General features: G+C 46.5%; 1 protein-coding gene across 5 annotated transcripts; it reads left to right on the top strand.

The window, feature by feature from the left end:
* The first annotated feature begins 1,853 nt into the window (after positions 1 to 1,853).
* Positions 1,854 to 18,661, top strand: LOC139177165 (orphan sodium- and chloride-dependent neurotransmitter transporter NTT5-like). Of its 5 annotated transcripts, none has more exons than XM_070771453.1 (12): positions 1,854 to 2,310; positions 7,386 to 7,646; positions 7,802 to 7,959; positions 8,067 to 8,171; positions 8,360 to 8,521; positions 9,940 to 10,050; positions 10,244 to 10,482; positions 15,628 to 15,814; positions 16,253 to 16,454; positions 16,598 to 16,757; positions 17,250 to 17,415; positions 17,632 to 18,661. In XM_070771453.1, the coding sequence occupies exons 2-12, from the start codon at positions 7,424 to 7,426 to the stop codon at positions 18,127 to 18,129; spliced, it is 2,211 nt and encodes a 736-aa protein (XP_070627554.1). In that variant the 5' UTR covers positions 1,854 to 2,310; positions 7,386 to 7,423; the 3' UTR covers positions 18,130 to 18,661. The 5 variants fall into 5 exon arrangements, with proteins under 5 accessions (XP_070627554.1, XP_070627553.1, XP_070627555.1 ...); XM_070771452.1 differs by having other exon boundaries at positions 8,067 to 8,193; positions 8,343 to 8,521; XM_070771454.1 differs by lacking the exon at positions 7,802 to 7,959 and having other exon boundaries at positions 8,343 to 8,521.
* Positions 18,662 to 21,894: the final 3,233 nt, after the last annotated feature.

Raw genomic sequence — 21,894 nt, 5'->3', positions numbered from 1 at the left:
CCTGGCGTGCTGCGATTCATGGGGTCGAAAAGAGTTGGACATGACTGAGCAACTGAACTGAACTGAGCTGAATGAAGATAATGTTGACTCCGAGGTAATACACAAATGCTTGCACCTTGTTAATTGCACCTTGTGATTTCATGGCTGCAGTCACCGTCCACAGTGATTTTGAAACCCAAGAAAATATAATCTGTCTCTGCCTCCACTTTTTCCTCTTCTATTTGCCAGGAAGTGATGTGACCAGATGCCATAATCTTAGTTTTTTGAATGTTGAATTTTAAGCCAGCTTTTTTGCTCTCCTCTTTCACCCGCATCAAGAGGCTCTTTAGTTCCTCTTCACTTTCTGCCCTTAGAGTGGCATCATCTGCATATCTAAGGTTGTTGATATTTCTCCCGGCAATCTTGATTCCAGGTTGTGGTTCATCCAACCTAGCATTTCAAATGATTTACTTTGCATATAAATTAAATAAACAGGATGATAATATACAGCCTTGACATACTCCTTTCCCAATTTTGAACCAGTTTGTTTTTCCCTGTAAGGTTTTAACTGTTGCTTCTTGACTGGCATACAAGTTTCTCAGGAGACAGGTAAAGTGGTCTGGTATTCCCATCTCAAATCTCAGGAGACAGGTAAAGTGGGCTGGTATTCCCATCTCTTTAAGAATTTTCCAGTTTATTGTGATTCACATAAGTCAAAGGCTTTTGTGTAGTCAGTGAAGCAAAAGTAGATGTTTTTCTGGAATCCTCTTGCTTTCTGTATGATCCAACGAATGTTGGCAGTTTGATCTCTGGTTCCTCTGCCTTTTTCTTCATGGATCATACTTTGAGTTATATGGTTTAATTGACATTAGAACCATCTGTTTTTTTAAAGGTTAAACAAAACTCAGCACTGAACCCATCTGGTCCCAGTGCCTGTATCAATGGTAGACCTTTACTCATCTTCTAAATCATTTCTATTGATTCCTCCTACCCCCAAATTCTTGGATCATTTTTTAACAATTTAAACTTGCTAAATGATGTCAGTGTCCTCTAGGGTTTTAGATTTGTTGATCTAGAATTTCATATAGGATTCCCTTAAAATTCTAATTTTGGTGACGATGTTGCTTTTCTCATTCTTAATGTATACTTTTATTTTTACTTTTTTAAAATCAGGCTCACAAGCAGCATTTGGATTATTTAGATTTTTTTTTTTTTTTTACTTTTTTCACTTTCTGTTGCATTAATTCCACCTTTATTTTATTATACTGTTTCTAGCTTGTTTGGGTGTTATTCTGATTTCTTAGGAGGACTATTAAGTTCCTTTTATGCTTCATCTTTAGTAATGAATTCACCTTTTAAAATCCGGAGATGCAATACCACCAAACTACTATCTGCCTAGCAACAGATGATCTCACTCTAATCACAGCAAGGGATCCTCCTCAAAGAATAAACTTGGAGAGAAGATGCTCCAAGAAGGCAGGGATGATGGGGTGAAAAGAGTGGGAAGAACTGAACTATGCATCACACCTAAGCGCGCAGATCCTCAGGTTTCAAAGCTCTGGGAACCGTGGGGAATGCGGCTTCCTTCAGAGAGATAAGTCCAAGACGCCTGCAGCGGTCTACGGACTGTGGGTCCGAAGCCTAGAAGAGTGAGTCCACAGGGGCTGGGATAGGGGTCTGAAGAAGGCAGGCACCGCAGATGCGAGCGCATCTTCAAGGTAAATTGCCTAACTCACCTTTCGGCTACAGCGAGATATTAAAACCTCCTCTGACCCCAGTTGCAATGGTTTGCACCGGCCTTCATACCCTCGTCGCGTGCCCAGGCCGCCCCTCCCCTCCCCCAAGCGCCCGCAGAAGCGACCGGTCTTGTCCAGATGCGCGTGTCAGTGGCGGGTAAAGGTGGGGGGTGGTCCCAGTTCCTGACCTCTCTGGGAGCCAGGCGTCTGTTCCCGCTTCCTGCATCGCTCCGCCTCTGGACGCAGACCTCGGAACTTAGCTTCTCATCTCCCTTTCTTCCCAGGAATTTAGGGGTCCAGGATGCCCTGACCCTGGGAGGGAAGGGTCGGCCCCCAAGCAGGGTAGCAAAACGCCAGCGGTTAGAGCAGAAGTCTGGTGGCCCATCCGGCCCCCTCTCTGCTCCCCCGCTCGCCTCCCCTCTCTTCCCGCTTTTTCTCTCCTCAACCAGGCCTCGGATGGCCCCGACCTGGAGACAACGACTCCCTACAGCAGGTGATGGGGCTGAGGCCGGTAGGGTTGGGATGTGATAGGCGCGGCCTTCACTGACTCTAGACTCCTGGTACTCTCCCGTCTGAATCAAAGAGCAAACTGCAGGTGAGAAGCCTTGAAAGGGTGACAAGGGGTGGCTGCTGTTGGAGGTAGGGTGGGGGCTGGGAGTCGAGCGGGAAGCAGTGGGCTGTTCAGGTGCTAAACTAAACCGGCTGTGAAGCATACTCAGGAAGATTTAAGCAGACTGTAGATTTGGTCAGGTTTATATAATGACTCCAGAATATTACGTAGCCGTTAAAAATCACATTTTAAAAGAATGCCTTATTACCTAGGAAAATACTCATTATATACTCATGATATAATGGAAATGTATATTATATATATCCAATAAATCTCCAGTCTGTAAGAAATAACATATATGTTCACAGAGTATATATTAATGTATATTTATATACTCTGACTTTTGGGGCTTCCCAGGTGACTCAGTGCTAAAGAATCTGCCTGCAATGCAGGAGACCCTTGGGGTGGGTTTGATCCTTGGGTGGGGAAGATCCCCTGGAGAAGGGAATGGCAACCCACTCCAGTATTTTTGCTTGGAGAAGTCCATGAACAGGGGAGCCTGGTGGTCTACAGTCCATGGGGTCCCAAAGAGTCGAACACAGACTGATTGACCAACACTTTCACTTTCGTGTTACATTTAATGGTATTATCCAGTATATATGTTCTATAATCGTATCTCATTTGTAAGAAGTAGACATATATATATTAATAATTGTAGTTTTAAATTTTAATAATTTTAGTTTTAAAAACATTTATTTATTTATTTGGCTGCACTGGGTCTTATTTAAGGCACACGGGATCTTCAGTCTTCGTTTTAACCATGTCTGTTTATGAACAGATATACTAAATTCTAATAAACTCACCTTACCTATTGTTTTCCTTATGGTTAGCCCTTTCTAAGTTCTGTTTAAGGAATCTTTCTTAACCTCCACATCATGAAGATATTCTCCCATATTAATTTCTTTAGAAGCTTCCTGGATTAATTTTTGTATGTTGTGAGATAATAGTCAATTTTTGTTTTTTCAATATGAATATACATTTTACCCATCATAATTACTTAATTCTGTCATTTCCATGATCTTCTGAGTTGACATGGAATACCTCTCCAGTTACTCAAAACTTTTACTTCTCTCAGTAATCATTTGTAGGTTTTGGTATAAAGGTCTTATCTTTTGTTAGATTGGTTCCTAAACACTTGAAATATCCTCATGTTATTATAATCACTACCTTTAATTTTTTCATTACCTATCTATTTATTGTTGGTATTAGAAATGCTATTAGTATTCCATTAACTCTGTATTCAGCAACCTTGTTATTACTCACTTATTAATCCAATTATGTACTTATGGATTCTTTTTTATTTTTCACATAAATAATGACACTTTTACTTCTCTTTCCAAACTTTATACTCTAAAAAATCTTATTCTACTTTCTAGGACCTCATATCAATTATCTATTGCCATCAAAATGCTGTTTAATACATCACTTCAGAATTCAGTGACTTAAAACAACAGGAACTTATTACTGTGTCTCATGAGTCGTTAGGCTGGGGTCAGCAAATACGTGTGGGGCTTCTGACTGATCTAAGCTAGCTTGAGCTGGGACCTCTGGAGTGGTTCAGCTCTGGTTTATATGTCTCTGTTTCAGCAGATTAGTCTAGATGGGTCCTCATGGTGATAGCAAAAGAGATAGTAAGAGATAGTAAGAGAGCAAGCAACAAAGCTTTTTGCAGCCTAGTCTCTGAATTAGCACACCAGCCTAGAGTTAAGTGATAGCAAAGTAGATTACAGCCTGTCTTAGTGAGAGGATCTTCAGAACATTGTGAAGGGAGTAGATAAAGGAAAATTTGAAGATTTGGGGCCATGGATGCTATTAACCTACCCAAATTTTAAATTCAGTTTGACTAGAAGGGGTGGTGTGGGCACCTTGTCTTATTACTGACCTCCAAGGGAAGGCTTTCAAAATTTTATCACTAAGTTTGATATTTGCTGTAAGCTTTTCTGTAAATAATCTCTATGAAATTAAGAATGTTCAATTTTAGTTGTGGTGCATGGGCTTAGTTGCTCCGAGACATGTGGGATCTTAGTTCCCTGACCAAGGATAGAACCCACGTCCCCTACTTTGGAAGGAGGATTCAAGGATCTTCATTTTTAGTCCTACTTTCCTAAGAGTTCTTTTTTAATGAATAGTTTTTGCATTTTATCAAAAATTTACACAAATATTGAGATGATCTTATGACTTGTATCCTTTATTGTGTTATCTTGATTGATTTTTTTTTTAATTTATAAACTTCCCTGCATTACTGGAATAAGCTCAACTCAGTTGTGATGTTATGTTGTTCTTATGTGTTGATGGATCTGATTTGCTACTATTTTGTTTGGGAAAGACATAGGAATGTGATTTTCTCTCTTTTCATAATTCCCTGCCAGGTTTTGGTATTAAGGTGAGGCTGGTCTCGCTACTTTTTCTATTCTGGAAGATTTTTATTCAAGATTAGTAGTATTTATTTCTTTAATATTTAGTACAATTCATCAGTAAAATCACCAGGTCAGAAGTTTGCTATGGAGGAATATTGCTAATTAAGAAGCAATTTATTTAAAAGTTATAGGACATGTATCTTTTCAAGTTATGATTTTCTCAGGATATATGCCCAGGAATGGGATTGCTGGATCATATGGTAGCTCTATTTTTAGTTTTTTAAGGAACCTCTGTACTGTTCTCCATGGAGAAGGCAATGGCACCCCACTCCAGTACTCTTGCCTGGAGAATCCCATGGACGGAGGAGCCTGGTAGGCTGCAGTCCATGGGGTGGCGAAGAGTCTGACATGACTGAGCGACTTCGCTTTCACTTTTCACTTTCATGCATTGGAGAAGGAAATAGCAACCCACTCCAGTGTTCTTGCCTGGAGAATCCCGGGGACGGCGGAGTCTGATGGGCTGCCGTCTATGGGGTTGCACAGAGTCGGACATGACTGAAGCGACTTAGCAGCAGCAGCAGCAGCAGCAGTACTGTTCTCCATAGTGGCTGTACCAATTTACAGTCCCACCAACAGAGTAGGAGGATTCCCTTTTCTCCACACCCTCTCCAGCATTTAGCAATTTATTGTTTGTAGAATTTTTTGATGATGGCTACTCTGACCAGTTTGAGGTGATACCTCATTGTAGTTTTAATTTACATTTCTCTGAGTGCTTAGTCACTCAGTCCGACTCATTGCGACCCCATGGACTGTAGCCTGCCAAGTTCCTTGTCTGTGGGGATTCTCCAGGCAAGAATACTGGAGTGGGTTGCCATACCCTCTTTCAGCAGATCTTCCCAACCCAGGGATCGAATCCAGGTCTCCTGCATTGCAGGCAGGTTCTTTACTGTCTGAGCCACCAGGGAAGCCCAATAATTAATGATGTGAGCATCTTTTCATGTGCTTTTTGGCCAACTGTATGTCTTCTTTGGAGAAATGTCCATTTAGATCTTCCAACCCATTTTTTTTGGCTGCACCACGACCAGTGCTCCAACCAGGGATAGAACCTCCACCCTCTGCAGTGGAAGTGCAGAGTCTTAACCACTGAACCACCAAGGAAATCCCTGTCCTCATTTTTGGGCTGTTTGTGAAGTATTTTTTTGTTTGTTTTTAATTAAGCTGCATGAGCTGTTAGTATATCTTGGAGATTAATTCCTTGTGGTTCTCTTCATTTCAAATATTTTCTCCCATGTTGTGGCTTGTCTTTTCATTTTGCTCATGGTTTCTTTTGCTGTGTAGAAACTTTTAAGTTTATTTTTATTTTTGTTTTCAGTACTCTAGGAGGTGGATCAAGAAAGATCTTGCTTCGACATGTCAGAGAGTGTCCTGCTGATGTTTTCCTCTGGGAGTTTTATAGTACCTGGTCTTCTTGAATTCATTTTGAGTTTATTTTTGTGTTTGGTGTTAGAGACAGATTTAGGTTTAAATCTACCATCTGATTAGGTGTTTTGTACTTGTCTTATCTATTCTGTATTTCTTTTTCTCTTCTTTCTTAAATTCTTTGTACATTGATTTTTTTCATTAGTCCATTTTTTTTCTCTGATAGCTTAGGAATTATTCATTTAAACTATTGTTTTAATGATTCCCCCACATATTAAATATATATATATATATTATCAAATTATATTATTTGTACTTTTATCCTCTTACTAGACAATGAAAAGTACTTACAGTAATTAAATTCCCATTTACCACCCTCCTAATCTTTGTTGTTATATATTTAATTCTCTACATTCCTATTTTTTTTCAGTTTCAATTTTATCCACATATTTTCAATTATTCTCAATTCTTTTCTGCATGTCTGACCTTTCTTCTGAGGTAAATTTTCTTCTTCCAGAAGAAATGTCTGTATTATTTTTAGTAGTGCCAGGCTTCTGGCAACAAAACTCCATGGTTTTGTTAGTCCGAAAATGTATTTACTTCATCTTCATTCTTGAAGAATATGTTTTCTAGAAATGGAATTCCAAATTCAAAGTTATTTTCTTTCAGCACTTTAAAGATTTAATTCCACTTCCCACTTGCTGTAACAGTTATTAAATATTTTGAAATCGATCTGTTGCTTATAAGATGAGAGAAAAACTGAGTGTCAGAGAAATGAAATTATCTTCTCAAAGTCAGTAACTCATGAGAAGGGCCAAGATTGAAACTCTGGCCTTCATTGGTCTAAACCCTTTTTTAAAAAGTTAATTTATTTATGTTTGGCCGTGCTGGGTCTTCCTGGCTGCTAGGGCTTCTTGCTAGTTTCAGAGAGCAGGGGCTACTCTTCATTGCAGTGCTCGAACTTCTCACTGCAGTGGCTTGTCTTGTTGTGGAGCAAGGGCTCTAGGGCACACGGGCTTCGAGTTGCAGCGAGTGGGCTCAGTAGCTGTGTCTCCCGGGCTGTAGAGCACAGGCTCAATAGTTGTGGCGCATGGGCTTAGTTTCTCAGAGACATGTGGGACCTTCCCTGACCAGGAATCGAACCTGTGTCTCCTGCATTGGCAGGCAGATTCTTTACCACTGAGCCACCAGGAAAGCCCTCTAAAACCTTTTCTGTCATGGGGTTTTACAGTCTGGTATCTTGAGACATGTTCCTTAACGTCTGCTCTGCTTGGTGACCCCAAGATTCCCTCAGGAGTTAGTGGGCCTGTAAGAAGAAAGTCATGGAGTCCCTTGAAGAAATATCAGAGGAAGAATCCCCCAAAGAACGCCACACTTCCTCAACACCGTCCTGGAAGCTCACAGCCAAGGAGATTCTGGCCACCAAGACCCAAAACTACTTTGCTCAGACTAAAAGAGCTGAGAACATCTTGATCCAGATTGCCTTCTCCATTGGTCTAAGCAGCATATGGCGGTTCCCTTACCTGTGTCATCTGAATGGAGGAGGTGAGGTCAGGGACCTGGATCCTGAGTTTAAAGGAGGAGTTTTCGGGCTGGGCACCTAGGCTCCGAGGATTTGGGGGAAGAGATAACTGGAGATTAAGAGGAGGGGGGCCAGGACTCCTGGCTGGCTGAGCACAGCTCCTGGTTCTCTTCTTCAGGCAGCTTTATCCTGGTGTACTTCTTCATGCTCCTCTTTTTCGGGGTTCCCCTCATGTACATGGAGATGATCATGGGGAAATGTCTGCGCGTGGACAACATCCGGGTCTGGAAGCAGCTTGTCCCCTGGCTGGGCGGCATAGGCTACGCCAGCATACTGGTGAATGAGGGTCCAGCCAGGGGCATCCCAGCCCACCCCTTATGGTCTCCAGGCTCCCTATCTCCACCCCTCCCATCCCACCTCAGACCCACCATGTCCACCCCCAGGTGTGCATCTTGGTGAGCTTGTACAACAGCATTATCATCACCTGGAGCCTCTCCTACCTAAGCAACTCCTTTCGTTACCCCCTGCCGTGGGACAAGTGCCCACTGGTGAGGAACATCAATGTCACCGGTGAGGAGAGGGAGGGGGAGGCCCAGCAGAGCCAAGGGAGGCAGGGGAACCAAGCAGCAAGAGACAGGGAGTGAGAGCTGAAGGGGAGGCAGTGGCATGCAGGGGCAGCCACCAGGTGAGGTGGTACCTGAGGGACTGGCTTCCCCCAGACCTTTCTTGCCTTCAGACTGTAACCCACCAGTACTTCTGGTACCACACCACTCTGAACGCCTCAAACCACATTGAAGAAGAGGTCGAGACCCTCGTCCTGAATCTCACCCTGGGCATCTTCACAGTCTGGTTCCTCCTCTTCTTAATCATGATGGTAGGGCTAAAGATTTCAATGCAGGTAAGCCACTCTGACTGCTGGTCTCACTACCCCTTCACCTTTGCCAGGTCCAAAGATCCTCAGGCTCCCTGCCCCCACACCATCTAACTCCTTCCTGCTGACTTCTCTTTTCCAATCCTCATGACCCACACCCCCCCACCCACCCAGAGGGTAAGCTCAGAGGTGACCACACAGCCACTCCATCAGGGTCCTAAGGAAGACGGTGTACTTGCCCTCAGCAGTGGTCACTGCTCCTCTCAAGGAGAACCGCTCATCTCCCATCCGTGGCACAGAAGAGCACCTCAGACTGACCCAGTTCCCTCTTCCCCATCTCTCATCTGCATGCCACTGCATGTGGGGACCTGCAGACAGCCTTGTAGATCAGACCATGGCCTCACTCCCTGAGCCTGGCTTACCCCACCTTCCTGCATCTTGACAGTGCCCATTAACCCCTAAAGGAGCCGACTGGCACTGACTTCAAAGTTTCTCATTTAGATTACTTTATTCCAATCCTTATTTCCAACCCACCCCCTTGGCACCTGGATATTCTCCTTCTGTGGAAAAGTAATGTCAGATTATCTTGGTTAACATTACCTGTACCTTCTGACCCCTGTATCTATGCAAGCAGTCAACTTTCATGCCAGGCATCCCTAGAAGCCCAGCTCACCATGTCTTTGCAGCCTTCAAAATAAGCCAGTCACACAAAAGTGGGTTTTACTAAAGGCTTAGTAGAGCACACGGTGGCAGGGAGGTGAGTTTCCCTTATCAATCTCTGAGCAAAAAAAAAAAAAAAAAAAAATTTAATTCCTATTAAGCACATCATCTTCTCACAAAGTCTCTTTTCCATTTCTTCTTTTCCCCTTCAGCTATGAAGGTGTTACATCCAGTCTTCAGCCTCACTGGTTCCTCTCCCCTTTGCAGTTCTTATCCCTAAATTTAAAAATAGGTCAGAATAACCAAAGCCCGTGAATTGATTGTATCCAACTGGACCACAGGGCTTCCCCGGTGTGGTAAAGAATCTACTTGCAATGCATCCCTGGGTCAGGAAGATCCCCTGGAGAATGAAATGGCAACCCAATCCAGTATTCTTGCCTGGGAAATCCCATGGACAGAAGAGCCTGGAGGATTAGAGTCCATAGGGTCACAAAGGAGTTGGACAAGACGTAGCAACTAAACCACAACTGCACCACCATTTAAAAGCCATCTTTACCCGGGGCCTCCACCTGATTGGTGGATTTTTTTTTTCCCCACACAACATTGTTGTCTCCTTAGAATAATCCTCCTGTAACTCCCTCTTGTCACATCCCGGCCACATTAATGCTGCTCACCTCACTGTCTCCGCTCCTGCTGGCCCCTGATAACACTTGCCTCTCTGTCCTATGCTCCCCTCCTGCCCATGTCTCCTGACTTCGGCTTTCTGTCCCGACCTCTCTGACCAGACGCTGATTTTCTCAGTATTCCTTCCCTACATCATCCTCCTCTGCTTCCTCATCCGATGTCTCTTCTTGGAAGGTGCAACCACCAGCCTCAGACGTATGGTGACCACAGAGGTGAGGCTGGGCACTCCAAACCTTCACCCTCCTTCTCTGAGTTTCCTTCCTCTGCATCTTCTCTCCTTCTGTCCCCTGCATATCTCTTGTCCCTCCTGTTTCCACCCCAGCCTGCCCCCTCTGCCAGCCCACTGGTGGTTCTGCACTCTGAGCCCATTCCCAAACTCCTCTCGCCCACCACCCCAATCGACAGTTCTCTGCCTGGGCCTCGCTGGACCTGTGGCGTCAAGCAGGAGGCCACGTGCTCTATTCCCTGGGCCTGGGCATGGGCACCATCATCTTATTCTCCTACAAGTCTGGAGGTGACAACTATGCCCAGGTGGCCTCTTTGGTGATCCTGGTCAACTTGGTGACTTCACTGCTGACTACGTCCATCATCTTTATAGTGCTGGGGTTCTGGACCACCACCAGCGGGCATGCCTGTATCAAGCAGTGAGTAGTCGAAGCTTTGCAGATCCAAAAAGAGGTCCCCCTTCCTCTACTTCAGCAGTCCCCCAGCCTCAGGGACCTTCAAACTCAAACCTCTCCGATAACAACAACAGCAAGAATAATATCACATTACTCTCAGAGAAAAACAGCTAGAAGGGAATAGTCTAATATCCATCACTTTATAGATAAGAAAAGAGTCTCAGCTATATGACTATCCAAAGATTGGGCTTCCCTGGTGGCTTGGACAGTAAAGAATCTGCCTGCCATGCAGGAGACCCAGGTTCAACCCCTGGGTCAGGTAGATTCCATGACTGTCCAAAGGTTTCTATAAACTGCAAATGATGTAAAGAAGTTTTCAGAATCAATTGTTTCAGCTCACAGAGAGGAACGTTAGAGCATTCTGAGCCAGAGTCAGTGGTTGTGGCCCAGGCAGTACATTGGAATCATTCGGGAAGACTTAGAAAATACGTACGTCTGTGTGCTCCCACCCCCGCAGAAATTCTCATTTACTTGGTCTGGAGTGCATTCAGGCACTGGGATTTTCTAAAGCCTCAGAGTGGAATTTTTCTTCCAGTTAAGATATTGAAGGATGCAAAAGTCCATATTTGTACAGCAGCAGCATTTTTTAATGGATAAAATAAAGATCATACTTTGCTGTACAGTTATTATGGCCACTGTAGACAGCACAGCTCTAGCGTAATCATCAAAAACAAAACAATAAGAGATATACGTCAAACACTAGATTCCAAATATCAGTGCCCTCCCCTGCTTCAGTTGTAACAACCAAAACTGTCTCCAGATGTTGTTAAATGTCCCTGGGAAAAAGATGGGGATGTCACCCTCTGTTGACAACCATTGTGTTAAGGATATCAACAACAGAAAAACAGTTACCATCATCCTTTTAAAAAAAAAATGTATTTACTGTATTTCATTTATGACTGCACTGGGTCATCTTTGCTGCACACAAGCCTTCTTTAGTTGTAGTGAGCAGGGGCTACTCTCTAGCTGCGGTGGGCTTCTCATTGCAGTGGCTTCTGTTGCAGGGCTCAGGCTCTGGGGCGCCCAGGCTCAGTAGTGGACACTCACGGACTCTAGAGCACAGGCTCAGTAGTCGTGGCCTGTGGGCTCAGCTGTCCTGCAGCATGTAGAATCCTCCCAGGCCAGGGATCCAACCCATGCCCCCTGCATTGACAGGGGGAAACTCAACCACTGCCAGGGAAGTCCAATGTCATTCTTAATGGTTAATTATTGAACATTTTCCTCTAATATAAAAACAAGACAAGGGTATCTCTTTTCATCACATCTCTTCAATATTATAGTGAAGTTCCTAGCAGTGAAAGGAGGCAAAAAAGGAATATAAAAAGAATAGAGCATAGAAAGAACTAAAAGTGTCTTTATTCACAAACGGCATAAGTATGTACTTAGAAAACCTAAAAGAATTTCCAAAAAAAAAAAAAACTAACTAAAATAATAAATGCATTTAGGGAAGTCACAAAAATAAAAGTCCCCATACAAAAACAAACAAGTTTTTCTACATGCTAATGGAAAACAGCCTTGATGTACTCCTTTTCCTATCTGGAACCAGTCTGTTGTTCCATGTCCAGTTCTAACTGTTGCTTCCTGACCTGCATACAGATTTCTCAAGAGGCAGGTCAGGTGGTCTGGTATTCCCATCTCTTTCATAATTTTCCACAGTTTATTGTGATCCACACAGTCAAAGGCTTTGGCATAGTCAATAAAGCAGAAATAGATGTTTTTCTGGAACTCTCTTGCTTTATCCATGATCCAGAAGATGTTGGCAATTTGATCTCTGGTTCCTCTGCCTTTTCTAAAACCAGCTTGAACATCAGGAAGTTCACGGTTCATGTATTGCTGAAGCCTGGCTTGGAGAATTTTGAGCATTACTTTACTAGCATGTGAGATGAGTGCAACTGTGCGGTAGTTTGACCATTCTTTGGCATTGCCTTTCTTTGGGATCGGAAGGAAAACTGACCTTTTCCAGTCCTGTGGCCACCGCTGAGTTTTCCAAATTTGCTGGCATATTGAGTGCAGCACTTTCACAGCATCATCTTTCAGGATTTGAAATAGCTCAACTGGAATTCCATCACCTCCACTAGCTTTGTTCGTAGTGATGCTTTCTAAGGCCCACTTGACTTCACATTCCAGGATGTCTGGCTCTAGGCGAGTGATCACACCATCGTGATTATCTGGGTCGTGAAGATCTTTTTTGTACAGTTCTTCTGTGTATTCTTGCCACCTCTTCTTGATATCTTCTGCTTCTGTTAGGTCCATACCATTTCTGTCCTTTATTGAGCCCATCTTTGCATGAAATATTCCCTTGGTACCTCTAATTTTCTTGAAGAGATCTCTAGTCTTTCATCATGAGAAATGCTGGACTGGAAGAAACACAAGCTGGAATCAAGATTGCCGGGAGAAATATCGATAACCTCAGATATGCAGATGACACCATCCTTATGGGAGAAAGTGAAGAGGAACTAAAAAGCCTCTTGATGAAAGTGAAAGTGGAGAGTGAAAAAGTTGGCTTAAAGCTCAACATTCAGAAAACGAAGATCATGGCATCCGGTCCCATCACTTCATGGGAAATAGATGGGGAAGCAGTGGAAACAGTGTCAGACTTTATTTTTTTGGGCTCCAAAATCACTGCAGATGGTGACTGCAGCCATGAAATTAAAAGACGCTTACTCCTTGGAAGGAAAGTTATGACCAACCTAGATAGCATATTGAAAAGCAGAGATATTACTTTGCCAACAAAGGTCCGTCTAGTCAAGGCTATGGTTTTTCCTGTGGTCATGTATGGATGTGAGAGTTGGACTGTGAAGAAGGCTGAGCGCTGAAGAATTGATGCTTTTGAACTGTGGTGTTGGAGAAGACTCTTGAGAGTCCCTTGGACTGCAAGGAGATCCAACCAGTCCATTCTGAAGGAGATCAGCCCTGGGATTTCTTTGGAAGGAATGATGCTAAAGCTGAAACTCCAGTACTTTGGCCACCTCATGTGAAGAGTTGACTCACTGGAAAAGACTCTGATGCTGGGAGGGATTGGGGGCAGGAGGAGAAGGGGACGACAGAGGATGAGATGGCTGGATGGCATCACTGACTTGATGGACGTGGGTCTGGGTGAACTCTGGGAGTTGGTGATGGACAGGGAGGCCTGGCATGCTGCGATTCATGGGGTCGCAAAGAGTTGGACACGACTGAGCGACTGAACTGAACTGAACTGAATGGCAAACAGCAGTTAAATTAAAATTTAAAAAAGCAAAACCGTTTACATTAGCATCAAAACCCATCAAATACTAAGGCTAAACTTAACAGATGGAGAAGGCAATGGCACCCCACTCCAGTACTCTTGCCTGGAAAATCCCATGGATGGAGGAGCCGGGTAGGCTGCAGTCCATGGGGTCGCTAAGAGTTGGATATGACTGAGCGACTTCACTTTCACTTTTCACTTTCATGCATTGGAGAAGGAAATGGCAACCCACTCCAGTGTTCTTGCCTTGAGAATCCCAGGGACGGGGGAGCCTGATGGGCTGCCGTCTATGGGGTTACACAGAGTCGGACACGACTGAAGTGACTTAGCAGCAAACTTAACAGAAGATGTGCAAGATCTCCATACTGAAAATTACAAAGCGTTGCTGACAGAAAGACCTAAATAAGTGAAGAGCTATGTTATGTTCATGGATTTGAAGAATCACTGATGTTGGGATATAAGTTCTCCCCAAACTGCCAAGTGAAATGGCAGTTCACATCCCAGCAAACTTTACCACAGAACTGACAAGATCACTCTAAAATGTATATGGAAATGCAAAGGATGTATATTAGTCAAAACGATCTTGAAAAAAAAAAAATCAAGTTGGAGACATACTACTTGGAATGTAAATAAGTATTATGCAGTACAATCCAGCAGTCAGGAGCAATAAACTTGATGCACATTCAGCAACGTATAGCTATCAGCAAAGGAAAAAAAAAAAAAGGAGGAAAAGTAAGAAACAATGCTGTTTATAGCACAATGACACTTCAGTGACGACACACAAAACAACATATTTTTCCCACAAAGTATATCCATATTTGAAACACATGAAAGTGAGTCACTACAGAAGCAGAGGAAAGAGTGAAATTCAAAAATGAAGGAGGTCCAGTGGTGGTCCACTCTGGTGATCCAGTGGTTGAGAGTTTGCCTTCCGATGCAGGGGACTCAGGTTTAATCCCGGGCTGGGGAACTAAGATCCCACATGCTGTGGGGCAGCTAAGCCTGTGTGCCTCAATGGAAGGGTCCACATACTGCAACTAAGACCTGACACAGCCAATAAAATAAATAGTTTAAAAAAATTGAAGGAGAAAAAAGATCAAACACACCAGTCCTCTCTGCTGGTTGAGGAAAACGTATCATGAACACGCCTGATGAACCCAGCACTCCAAACTTAAGGTCCAAAAAGAGAAAATCTTGAGTGTATTCATTTTCTGATGCTGCCATAACAAAGTTCCACAAACTGGGTGGCTAAAACAACAGAAATGTATTGTCTCACAGCTTTGGAGGCCAGAAGTCTGAGCTCCATGCATTGGCAGGGCTGTGTCCTCCCTTGGGCTGTAAGGAAGAATTTGTCCCATGCCTCTTCTGGTGATTTGCTGGCAACCTTTGGTGTTCTTGTCTTGTAGATCTCACCGGCATTCTCACGTGTTCTTCTCCATGTCATGTGTGTGTGTGTGTGTGTCTGTGTCTGTGTGTGTGTCCAGATTCCCTCTTGTTATAGAAAGATACCAGTCACAATGGATTAGGGCCCCTCACCACTACAATACAACCTCACCTTTAATTATTTTCACAACAGTCTTATTTCTAAATAAGGTCCCTTTCTGAGGTAGTGGAGGGTTACGACTTCAACCGGATGAATCTGGGAGGCGGGGACACACAATTCATAACAGTGAGGAATTAGCTACTGCAAATATAACATCTCCTGCTGCTCAGATGGGATCCCCAGGCCAACTGGCCCTGAGTCCACGTGGTTAGCTTCTGGTCCCTGCCCTCGTTACTCAGCTGCACTCATCTTGGGCAGCTCGCTTTCCTCTTCAGTCCTTGACATCCCTGGTCTGCCGTCAGCTCTGCACCACCTTTCCTTTCCTCTCTCCCCGCTTCAGGAGCGTCTCAAAGCTGATGCAGCTGATAGACGAGGGGGTGCTGCCTCAGAATGCCAAGCCCCCCAAAGACATCCTGCTGCTGCCCACCCTGGACTACATAAAATGGATCAACAGTCTCCCGGGCCATCTCCGGCAAAAGGTCATCCACTTATCCCCATCCTGCAGCATCAAGGTGCAGAAGGAAATGGTGCGTGTTTGGGAACAGGAGGGGAGTTGGAGTCCTTAACGGCCCCAGAGGACCTAGGGATCTGCATTTCCTAGGGTCCTTGGCCGGGGTTGGGGGCCACCTAATCATCTTCTGAGGCAAGGTAACTGTTATAGTCACTTTTCCACCACCATTTCATATGTGCCCAGGCCTCTGGGGAAACTGTCCCTCTAATTCTCACATTGACCTCAGGATCCTCATGTATTAGAGATGGAAACTGAGGCCTCAAGAGATTAAGCTCTTGGATTTATGTAGTCCAGGGTGGGCAGCAGTTCCTGAAACCAAGAAGGGCACTTGGACCATCCATCACCACTCTGGCCTCTTTCTTCCACCCAAGGCAGACATTGCTAATCGATCACTGCACCATTTCCCTCCCCACATCCAGACCCACCACTGCCTCAGAGCCCTTCTCCCCCACAGTTCATGGAGGGCCCGGGCCTGGCACTCGCAGCCTTCTCCCAAGTCGTCTCGTTGTTCCCTGGCTCCTCTTTCTGGGCCATCCTCTTCTTCATGGCTCTGCTCATCATAGGCTTGAGCAACTTGATGAGGCTCTTGGAAGGCATTGTCTTTCCCCTCCAGAACTCCATCTCCATCTTCAGGAATTATCCCAGGATACTCTCAGGTACTGTGGATTCTCATCCCAGTGACAGCCTTGCCTGTGGCCCCTCCTTATCCGGCCACCCCCAGTCTCCAGGGCTCACTTTGACCCCTGAACCCAGTCCTACACATAGACCTCAAGTGTGGCCAAACCTGCCCCTGCCTTAGCGATCGTCTGCTTGGGAGGTTTTCTGGGCAGCCTCGTCTTCACCAGTCGTGCTGGCAGCTACATAATGTACTTGTTTGATGACCTCCTGGTCCCACTGACCCTCATCATCACCGTGGTCTTCCAGAACATGGCCCTGGCTTGGATCTACGGAGCTGGGAGGTAAATGCCCAAGCCCCCAGGGTTTGCCCAGCCAGGGAACCCTCCTCCCACCCTGGGTCTCTGAGGAGAGTTGGGGCCTGGTCTGGTCCCTCAGTCCTTCCCACAGCAGGGAGGTGCAGCTGAGGGTGCAGGGGTACAGGAGGGAGTGATCTGAGGGAATAATCTGAGGCTGGGGGGCCCTAATGGGACAAGCAGTCAGGATCCAGGGGACTCAGGGACCCTGCCATTGGCCACATGGGCTATTCTGAAGACAAAAGGCTGGGAGTGATGCATTCCCCCAGGATTGGGGGTAGGGGGGCAGTGTTTCCCATGGGGAGACTAGATGCAAGAGCCAACCCCAAGGAGGGCCTGGCAGGACTTGGCAGCTCTTAAATGTTGAGAACTTGTGAGAGAACCAGACGCCTGGAAAGCCCACCCTCCTAAGGGCCCCAGACCCCGGTGGCCAGAGGAGGGCTCCCTTCCAGACGTCCCTGACCGTTGCCCCCACCCCAGGTTCAGGGAAGAAATGTTCAGTGAGATGGGCCGCCCTCTGTGGCCCTTCTCCTCATTCCTGTGGTGCTACGTGACCTTGCCAGGGCTGCTGGCCCTCCTCACCATCTGCCTCATGCAGCTCTACCAGGGGACACACCTCTACTACACTGCCTGGAATACCAGTGGGGTGAGACTGCCCCACCCTGGCCTCCCACGCCCACCTTGGGGACTCCTTGTCAGAGGACACCCCGCAGGACCCCAAGTCTGGGCTCCTATGGTCTCCAGGGGCCCTCTGACCAGCTTGCCAGCCCCTGGGAAACCTGATCCCCAGCAGCATGTGGACTGAGACCCCACCACCGCTGCCTCTTTCTCCCACCCTGGTCTCCTCTCTCTCTGCCCCCAGAGCCAGGAAGTGAAACACCTCTACCCTCGGAACAGCCTGGGCTGGGTCATCTTCCTCAGCATCCTCACCTTCCTGCCGATTCCAGTCCACCCACTCCACCAGTGGTGGTCCCTCCAGGACTACGTTGCCCCGGATCCCTTTGAAAAGCTAATGTCTAAAAAGACACCCATGCTGTCCTCCATGTCCTCACAGAGGCCGAAGCACCACTCGGTGAAGTCCCCGGAGAGAACCAGCAACGCCTCAACCAGAAGGTTAAGTATGTCCTTACTCAGGTCGCTGAAACCCGAGTCAGGGTGTCTCAGCCAGGACTCAGAGAAGTATGAGGGCTCCTCCTGGTTCAGCCTGCCTCTACTGACCTCCCTGTCGTCTTCCTTGACCATAAGGAGTGCCAGCCTCCGTGTCTCAAGGCAGGTGAGCCCAGCCTCGATAAACACAGACAACAGCTACAAGGGCGGGGAGACCAAGGAAGAAAGCCCAAAAGAGAAATCTGTTCAGTAACTTGCAACACCGCCCACCTTTTCCAAGGCAGCAAGTCTGTCCAATGACTGGCGGCATTTGTGAACATTTTTCTACAGAAATAGTTGGTTCTGCCAAAAAGGAGGGGAAGGGGCACGTGGAAAACTTGCCTAGCAATCGATGACATCAGTCATTTGACCTTGGAAGGAAATGGAAAACCCGGACGCTCTTTCCTCCCCTCCACCACTTTTGCTCAGTGGAACACTCTGCTTTGGGATGGAGGAACTCAGAAGAAGTCACCTCCATTGCTACCAGGACTGGACCTGGTGCCCCTTTCCCCCTGCGAAGTGGGGGCACCATGCTGGCATGATGGCATGGGCATCACAGCACTTCCCAGGACCCAACTTCCAGTTACCATGGAAGACAGACAACGTTCTCTCCAACGCCCCCACCTCTGCCACCAGACTGGACTGGTGGGGTGGCTGACCTCTCGGGGGCTGCTCTCTCAGAATGAGGCTGAGACAACAATGCTGTGAGTTAATAAATGGGTCCTCTGGGACCCCACCCCACTATGCACAGGCCTCAGGCATAGTATTCTTTGGGTGAACAGCCCAGATGTCAGCCTCCGCCTGCAAATACACCCTCCAAACTGCCACCTCTGGCAAACTGAGCATCCAGTCTGGTGACCCCAGTTTCCCCCTGCCTTTGAGACCCTTCTGTGTCCTGGAGTTGAGCCAAATTGTGTGGGGAACTTTGCAGCAATCAGTGTCACTCAATCCAGAACGTGTGTTAATCCCTAAAGCTAATTTGGTAATTGGCGGCCATACTGAATCTACCCCATAACTCTCCTCTCACAACTCCTACCAAGAGGGAAGTAAGCCTAGAACATTCTGATCCTCGCTAGCTGGCTGTTATGCTTCATTCTTACTTGGGATAGAGGCCTTCACCTGTAGTAGGTGGGTCACCGGGTTTCCATGAGATCAGGAACAGGGAATCATAAAGAACTTGGGCCTTATTAGGGTTTTCTGTGGGAGCTAGATAACACCACCCTGCCTCCTGAATGGGCTTCTCTGGTGGCTCAGACGGTAAAGAATCCACCTGCAATGCAGGAGACCTGGGTTGCGGGAAACGTGGGTTCGATCCCTGGGTTGGGAAGATCCCCTGGAGAAGGGCATGGCAACCCACTCCAGTATTCTTGCCTGGAGAATCCGCGTGGGCCTTGGAGCCTGGCGGGCTACGGTCCATGGGGTCGCAAAGAGTGGGACGTGACTGAGAATCTAAGCCCAGCACAGCCTCTCTGAATGTCACATGGAGTTAAGGCAGCTGGGGGGCAGGGCTGGAGGACCTAGGCCCTTTCTGGAAGCCACACCCCTTAGTGACTTCCTGGGCAAAAACCCTTCTCTCCCACTGCCTACCCCCAAAGGTCATGACCTTGAGAATCAACGCCAGCTTCCATCATCCCCAACTCTGGTTCCCAATCACTTCTCAACTCTTCACGTGCACCTTTATTTACCTCAAACATGTCTAAACATCTTTTATGACACTCCTTTATCAGCGCCCACTTCCTGAAAAAACATCCCCAACCTAGGTAGAAACTTTACCTGTGAACTCCCGTTATTCTATATACCTGATGTCAGTTAAGTTTCATTTGTTTTGCTCACTGGTTTAAAAAAAAGTAGATGTAAGTAGAAATTCTAAATTTTTCTTCCTGCGTTCCCAATGTAATGGCTTCTCCAACCCCGTTTGGAGAGCCCTGAAAGAGGCAGAGGTCCCCAGGCCCTTCCTGCCCTGAGACTCCCCTCGTGGCCTCCTGCCTCCTCCCTAACTCTCCATGGACCCTGGGTCTAGGATGACCCAGCTCTGGAAGCGGGAGGTGAGTGGAGTGGGTCTGGTCCCCCTTCCACCCTCACCTTCACCTCTGTGTCTCTCCTCCCCTCTCAGAGTCAGGAAGGGCCACCATGAATCAGTATTGCCAAGCATCCGGTGGGGTAAGAGAGAGGCCAGTGTAGATGATGAGTCCTACACGCAGAGCGGTGATCAGAAGGTGCTTTTATGTGGGCTGGGGCGAGCGAGAAGTCCTGGCATGGAGGGCACCTTTCCAGATGCTATGAGAAGCCCCCTGCCCCTGTTAATACTTGACCAAGGCATTGACAGACAGGCCTGTGGCCAGTCTCCCTCTCCCACCTCTCCTTTCAGGAAGTGGATGTTGCAGGAGGCTCGGAGAAAAGAAAGGACAGCCCTGTGGTCAAAGCCACCAGTCAGCGACCCAGGTGGAGAGAGAAGCGAGGTGGTCTGGCTCCCAGTCTGGGATCCTTTTGTTTTTAATTTCCCCACCGGCTGGTTAAGTGCTTCTTGACCCTTGCGTCTAGGATACCGGCATGCGACCTGCATTCCCTGGTCTGAGGGCTCCCACAAGCTTGGGAGGGAATTGATGTGCGAGGTGGCCTCTGTGTGGGGGGAGATTGGTGATCTTGGGAAATGTGGGGTAGGGGCCTCAGGGCCCTCTGCAGTGGCTGTGGAGGAAGAGGTGTCCAGGCTAGGACGGTCCTGCTGTGTGTATGTGGAGGGATGAGTTTTGTTAACTGTGATCCGAATGACCATGACATTGGCTTGGGGAAGCCACATGAGGAACTTCAGCAAGTAGTTTCTGCTAAGACAGTTCTGCAAGCTTTTCCTATAAAGGGCCAGATGATATTTTTGATTTTTCAGAACATGGTCTCTATGGCATATAATACTGACCCTCAGGATTGCTTGCAGGAGCCTCCTCCCCACTCCCCAGATACCAAAATCTTCCGATGCTCAAGCCCCTTATATAATATGATGTAGTATTTGCATATAACCTACACACATCCTCCCGTATGTTTTAAATCATCTCTAGATTGCTTAATACCTAATATAACATAAATGCTATGTAAACAATACCCAGTGTGGGAAGTTTTGCGTTCGAAAAATTTTTTCACATATTTTCGATCACGTGTGGTTGAACCCATGGATGGTGGAACATGTGGATACAAAGGGGGCCGGCTGTATTCTCTTTGATTTTTACAACTCTTAAAATATGTAAAAACCACCCTTAGCTCATAAGCCAGATTTATCCCACACACAACGCGTGTAGTGTGCCAACCGCTGATCTAAGGCCATATGATGCCTACAAAAGAATGCTGGTGACTAAACCAGGAATCACTTTGAACTCTCTAGTTGGCCTACTTTGTGCCAGGCAGCCACCTGGAGGGTATGACCACCAGGCCGTCCAGCAGAAAGAAAGGTGACCCAAGAATGGTCAGTGGGCAGAACCCTAAATTCTCAAAATGGTATATATAACTCCCCCACCTCTTAACTCTCAGGAGATTAATTATCAGGAGGCAGCCAAGAAGAGAGGCAGCCTCACTGGGAGGACCACATTCAGTGCCCAACCTGCCCGACTAAGCCGTGTGGACCAGGAGGAGAAGGAGAAGGTAAAGTCAGGAATCTCTTTGAGTTGATTACTTAGGAGATGGGTCCAACAACCATTAACACCAGATGCATGTGGACAGGAGGGAGAATAGGAAGTCCCACCTTACCCTTGACTGCAGTGTCTTCCAAATTTGGCTCTGGAGTTGGATGACTGCTGTGAACCCTCCTCCAGTTCTTATAAATTTAAAAACTTTTTGGCTCCCTCGGGTCTTCGCTGCTGCAGGCAGGCTTGCTCTAGTTGTGGCGAGCAGGGGCTACGCTTCCTGGAGGTGCGGAGGCTTTTCATCATGATGGCTTCTCTTGTCGTGTGGCACAGGCTCTAGGGTGTGGGCTCAGTACTTGCGGTGCACAGGC

Source organism: Bos indicus, chromosome 18 (genome assembly GCF_029378745.1).
Source record: "Bos indicus isolate NIAB-ARS_2022 breed Sahiwal x Tharparkar chromosome 18, NIAB-ARS_B.indTharparkar_mat_pri_1.0, whole genome shotgun sequence".
Lineage (NCBI taxonomy): Eukaryota > Metazoa > Chordata > Mammalia > Artiodactyla > Bovidae > Bos > Bos indicus.
The sequence above is the reverse complement of the archived record's forward strand: the minus strand, read 5'-3'. Positions and strand labels throughout refer to the sequence as shown.

Bases quoted from the DNA above. Each gene is read 5' to 3' on its own strand.
- LOC139177165 (XM_070771452.1), top strand. From the start codon at position 7,424: ATGGAGTCCCTTGAAGAAATATCAGAGGAAGAATCCCCCAAAGAACGC. The intron at 8,522-9,939 runs GTAAGCCACTCT...CTCTCTGACCAG, and splicing joins GGCTAAAGATTTCAATGCAG to ACGCTGATTTTCTCAGTATT. The intron at 15,815-16,252 runs GTGCGTGTTTGG...TCTCCCCCACAG, and splicing joins TCAAGGTGCAGAAGGAAATG to TTCATGGAGGGCCCGGGCCT.